This window comes from Trematomus bernacchii, unplaced genomic scaffold (assembly GCF_902827165.1).
Source record: "Trematomus bernacchii unplaced genomic scaffold, fTreBer1.1, whole genome shotgun sequence".
Lineage (NCBI taxonomy): Eukaryota > Metazoa > Chordata > Actinopteri > Perciformes > Nototheniidae > Trematomus > Trematomus bernacchii.
The window spans coordinates 4,219,890-4,225,686 of record NW_022987966.1 but is presented as its reverse complement, the minus strand read 5'-3'; the positions used below and the strand labels follow the sequence as shown (position 1 = coordinate 4,225,686).

The window sequence follows — 5,797 nt, the reverse complement described above, 5'->3', positions numbered from 1 at the left end:
ATCCAATAGCATTCATGCTATGCCATCAGTAATAACTCAGATGTTAAGGGGATGAAGTTTTTCCTCCCAAATCAGATATGCTTTGTTCTTCAACAAATGTATCAATTTCCTGCATAATATATGTTTCTCACAATTGTTTGTAAGCTGCACACAGGTGATACTGAGTCTTCTCGATTAATTATAAACTATACCATGCTTAAATAGACTCCTAAGTTATTATTTCATATGTAACATATGAAAGAAAAGGGAGGGAAGAGTCAATTATATTGAGCCATTTATTTTATATTGGGTAATTTATTTCTCAAACCTATGTTTTATAGAAGAGACAATGTATTTCTGATAAACTAATATTTTATCAAAAGGTAAATGGTGAATTAACATACATTTAGAATCATTGGGAAGGGGTTATATCCACAGGGACTAGCTCACCTTTAATTTACAATAACATTTCTCTGCTATATGGACTGATGAGTATATGTTTCTTGCATGTTAAATGACTAACACAAACCTTCAAAATGATAATGTACATGTGTCAGGAAGGCTCCCAAATAATTCTGAGGAGCCTATCCTATTTTTGTAATTAAATGATAATGTGCTAATCCATTACTTTGAGTTGTCATCACTCAGAAAACATCCCTATCAGGTGTTGTGCCGATAACTAGGACAGCTCTCAAGGCCAAGGGTCAGAGAGAAAGGGTCACACTCTCCGGGTGCAGAGAGCACCCCCAGCCATGTGCAAGGAAGCACGAGGTTGTTCGAGATGAGAGGATTATACTCTTCAACTTTCTGATGAGAGGGGACTCTTCTCTTCAACTTTCTGATGAGATGGGATGCTTCTCTTCACCTTTCTGCTCGGTGGGCTCAAGCAGACAACCCCGCAGGACGAGCGAGGGCTTCAGAGGCCTCTATAATACAAGGTTCCATGTTTCTTGGAGCAGTTTGATGTCTTCCTAACCTCTCCCATCACGGGGGGGGACACCTGGATGCGACAGTCGCACTGCTCTCAAGCAGATAGCAGAAGGAATACAGGCAGATGAGCCTCCGTTTCACTGGGGGATCAACTACAGTGCTCACTGAATGAGCCACACAAAAGCAGAGCAATTGGGGGGGTTGAAATATGGCGCTCTGATGAAGAAGAGTTTGAGCCAATCAGCACCTCAGTGCTAATCTACAGTATCAGGATGCCTTTACACACCAGACACTCAGTGTCATAAAGGGAGGAGGAGAACGAGTCAGGAAGACTGACGGACATGTTCTTCCAGCTCTCGTACAAAGATGAACTTTGAATTGAATGACCAGATGTTTACAGATGTACAATTAATGATTGTTTTTTGATATTTCCAATGACCAGACATGTGTTAAATAGTGGTGATAAATATATTTTGTCAGATCAGACTACACTTTCCCACTAAACAAAATAAATTAATTAATATTTTCAGATTACAAGGTATTGAATAATATGGTATTTCTAATATTATCACAGATAATGTTAATATCCTTAATTGTGCAGCAATCAGGCTTAACAACACTACTCTTTAATGTATTACCCATGCACAGACAGACCTACAATTATGTTTCAAGTACTGGATTAATTTCAAAACAAATATTTATAATATTTCATATAACAATTATGTAGCATATTTGATCCTCAAATTAGAGAAGTATAAGTTAAAGAAATTGATATTCTATATTCAACATTAGATAAACACAGAAGAACCCTTTCCAAGTACCATAAGTAGATGTTAAGTATGGCTAATAAGAATAATTGATAGACTTACATTTGGTACAGATCAGTGGTAGCATTTACAAATGTAATAATTCAAGTTTTAAGAATGTTTAATCCTTCCTTTCCAGGTTTTTACAAAAGTGTGTCATGTACTTGATTAACATGAATGTATTGATTTGACTAAGACTAAGTGCCGTACTCTTGACTAAAGCGTAATGAAGTAAACGTAAAAGTAATCCTAAAAATTGAAGACACTGCAATTTTGCAGATTACAGGTTGATCAAATCACCACTGTGAATGTTATACCTTAACTGTGAATGTTATACCTTAGCTGGATCCTAAGTTTAAAATGCTTTTGACTAGTGATTGCCTTGAAGTAAATCTTTAAGCTGCAAGCTGGTTTTGATTTTATAGTTTGATAAATGAGATTAACTAATGGTTAAATGATAAAAGATGTTAGTTTAAAATAAATGTTTTTGTTATTATGTATCTGTGATTTTATGTGTTCATTATTATGCTTTTGACAAAAGATGCTCCAAACACTGACGAGAGATGATTTTTATATTATGATTGAATGTTTCAATCTTATTATGTTGTTCTTAATGTGATTGTCCACACTCAAATCTGAAGATTCCCATTGATTTAAGTATTGAACAAAATATTATTAGACTAAGGGTTTAGATTATCAAAATTGATAAAAAAAAAAGAGGAACTGTTGGGGAAATATTTTCCATGGCCCATAACTTTGACCCAGTTTATGAGTTCATACTGTCCTGACTGAGCACACGCACCTGTAACCCTGGCTGCTGTGCTCTCAGTGTTTTGTTTCTCTGTTCCTGCCTGTTGGCGTCAGCTGATAGAGGTGTTATCATTCTATCTTGTTATGCACAATGTTGATTATTCTCTCTGAACTAGCTAAATACATGGGTCTGGGATAGAGTTCTTCAGAATTGACGTGGCAACTCTACCGTGAAGTCAGAACCTCTGACTCTTGGACTTGTTTTGTGAATTATCCGGCCGAAGCTCCTAAATAAACCCATCAGTGTTTGACATCAAAGCTCCAGCTCTCCCCGTGTCTCCTTCCTGAGTTGGTGACTCCCACTGCATTGCTACACAGAAGTTTCCCCCACAAATTATATCATAATTAAATCAGTAAAATTACATCAGCAAGACAGGCACATTTCTGATTAATGCTTTTTTATGAACAATAATTTACATCTTACAAAATGAAATAACAATTATTTAGTAATCATACGCTTGAACATCAAATGTTTGCTTTACTTGTACACAAGCCATATTTAAAGACACACAGGGCTTTACAATCATGCTGATCCATAGTTGTTTATAGGGTTGATACATTCTGTACAGTTACGACATATTGCAGTTTTTTGGCATTACATTGATATTACAGGATTTAACCCTTGCACATGTATGTGCTCCTGTGGTGTTGGCAATTTCCAAGTGATATTCCACACAAAATGAATATTTTGAATATAAAACACTGAAATCAAATGATCTTTAGTGTGCAGTTTCTTCTATGACAGAAGCCTATCGTGGGTTTATGCCAAGTAGAAGATTACAAGAACTGTGGGCTATCTTATCTTATAACAAGTAGGGGTCCATGTGCAATGTATAATAGCAGCTCTTCTCTTCTTCACTTCTCTTTCTGTATCATACTTGGTGGTTACTGGGAAATACTGTTTTCCATTGTCTTTTGTCTATTTGATGATTTAATTTTAGTGTTCAAGCTAAGTGCTTCAAGCAGCATAATGCTGGAAAAGCCTTTTATACCAAACTAAGCCAAAATGTAAAGGCTTCCATAAAGTCTCCCACAAATGAAGAATATGCCCACTGTGGACAAAGCTTTTTAAAGTTTAGACAAATTATGAACCGTGACATTAATTCTATCAAACTGAGAACACCTGATTTACTCATTTAGTTACATAGTGTATTATGTAATGAAAAAATAAATTAAAAAATTGACCTTCGTTAGGGATCATAAATTGTTGGTCTTTCTTAAATGCAGGAATAGTTTTTTTAGATGGTAGCATTTACAGATTAAAATATTTTGACTTATTTGTAATTTTTACAATCATAATCACAATGAAGTGGAATGCTCACCAAAAACCTGTCACAGGAAAATAAGGCATAGTGCTGTAGTACATTTCACACTTCCATTGGCTGAGCAAGAGAGATCAGCGGCAGGAAAAAAAGGATAAGCCTCCATGCATCTTTCATCTTTCATCTAGCTTTTGTTTTATCAACTGCGTCCAAACCTGCTCTTAATGCAATAATTTCCATAAAAATACTCACCACTACTTTCATAAATGTGTAAGCACATTTATGGTTGAAGAATGGGGGTTAAGTATTTTCAGATTGACAATAAGATAAAAGCACTTCTTAAACCAAGGATAAAAGAAGGCATAGATTATTGGATTTAAGGTTGAGTTGAAGTAACCCAACCAAGCAAAAGCCTCGAAGAGAGCAGCAGGTGTGTTAAAGCCAGTGAAGGCATCGATTATTAGGTTAGTAAAAGACGGCATCCAACAAAAGATAAAGGCACCAAGCACAATAGCCAGAGTCTTTGCAGCCTTATGCTCAGACTGTTTAACCAACCCTCTGTCGTTTGAACAATTGCCCATATCTCCAATCTTTCTGACATGCTCTTTTGCCACGATAAATATTTTAGTGTACAGACAAACCATAATAGTGCAGGGAAAGAAAAATGTAGTTACACAGTCCAGGATTCCCCAAAGGGGGTTAAAGAAAAGGTTACAACTGCCGAGGCACTTTATCGATTCCATATACTCCTCTAACCCTACTACGTTAGCCTTTGAGTAAATTTGTCCATAACAGTAGAGGGCAGCCAACGCCCAGCTTGCACATACCATAATCCACGCCACTGACATGGTGATATTCCTAGAGTAATGCAGAGGATTACATATTGCTTGTTGCCTGTCCACCGCAATACAAACGAGGTGGAATATAGAGACAGATACAAGAAACATATCAGAACTTGAATGAAGCATACAGAAATCATCCCCGTAAAACCAGCAGCCATGAATGGTCCGAATGGTGCTGAAGGGCATCACAGCGACACCCACAAGAAGGTCCGAAAGAGCAAGAGATAAAACAAGCACATTGGTGGGATTATGCAACTGCTTGAAATGAGCTATTGATACCATGACAATAAAGTTCCCTAAAATGGTAACCAGCATACATGAAACAAAGAACAAGTAAAGGGCGACTTTGGTCCCCGCATTGAACTGTTTCGTAACACACGAGGCATTAGAGCCCGGAAAACAGAACTGCTCCTGAGAAAGGCTAAACGTCATGATGGAACCAAAGATGTGATGCAGAGCCTCAACAGAGACACACAGATCTGTTTTAGGGTTGATGGTTGTCTTAGCCACACAAAAAAAAACTGCATCGACAACGCCTTCCAGTATGACGTCCTGGGCCATCCAATCAGAGAGGGTTTCATCAATGTATGACAAACAGCCTATCACACAATATTTTGTGTTTTAGAAAGACTGACAAACAAACAGTTATGTCATTTTTAAACTGAGTAAAGAACATTTTGTAAAGACATATGCTGCAGTTGACATGTACTTGTGTTGAAAAGTGATGGGGTCATCAGAGGTCAGAAGATTTTAAATGGTCTTCAACATATACACTTTTAGGCAGTGTAATTGGGGGATCAAAGTCAGGTTAGAGTAGATAAATATCAAAATGGGGCTATAAAACTGATGAGTACATGCGTAATAATTATTTTGGGGCACAAGCATATTACTTGAGCTTTAGACCAAACAATTACGACGGGGGGCAATAGCGATATACTATTAGCTCTTGAGTTTTTAAGCATTTTTTGTTAAAATTGAAGCACCAAGCTTCCGGGAGTATACCATGAATAGTGGTTAATGAACATGGTTAAACCATGTTCATTGAAAAAGTTGTTTTTCAAGTCATTTCTTGCATTTAAATAACTGTTTCGAAGTGTTCTAGTCAGGCTTTCAACCGCACCACAGCACTGAGACTGCTCTTGTTAAAGGTCCCATGACATGGCCATTT

The 5,797-nt window shown here is 37.0% G+C and overlaps 1 protein-coding gene across 1 annotated transcript; it reads right to left on the bottom strand.

The window, feature by feature from the left end:
* Positions 1 to 4,047: 4,047 nt before the first annotated feature.
* Positions 4,048 to 5,061, bottom strand: LOC117471058 (trace amine-associated receptor 13c-like). The gene has a single exon (XM_034115836.1). The coding sequence runs from the start codon at positions 5,059 to 5,061 to the stop codon at positions 4,048 to 4,050; it is 1,014 nt and encodes a 337-aa protein (XP_033971727.1).
* Between the last annotated feature and the right edge of the window lie 736 nt (positions 5,062 to 5,797).

Excerpts from the sequence above, each read along its gene's own strand:
- LOC117471058 (XM_034115836.1), bottom strand. The coding sequence starts at position 5,061 with ATGACGTTTAGCCTTTCTCAGGAGCAGTTCTGTTTTCCGGGCTCTAAT.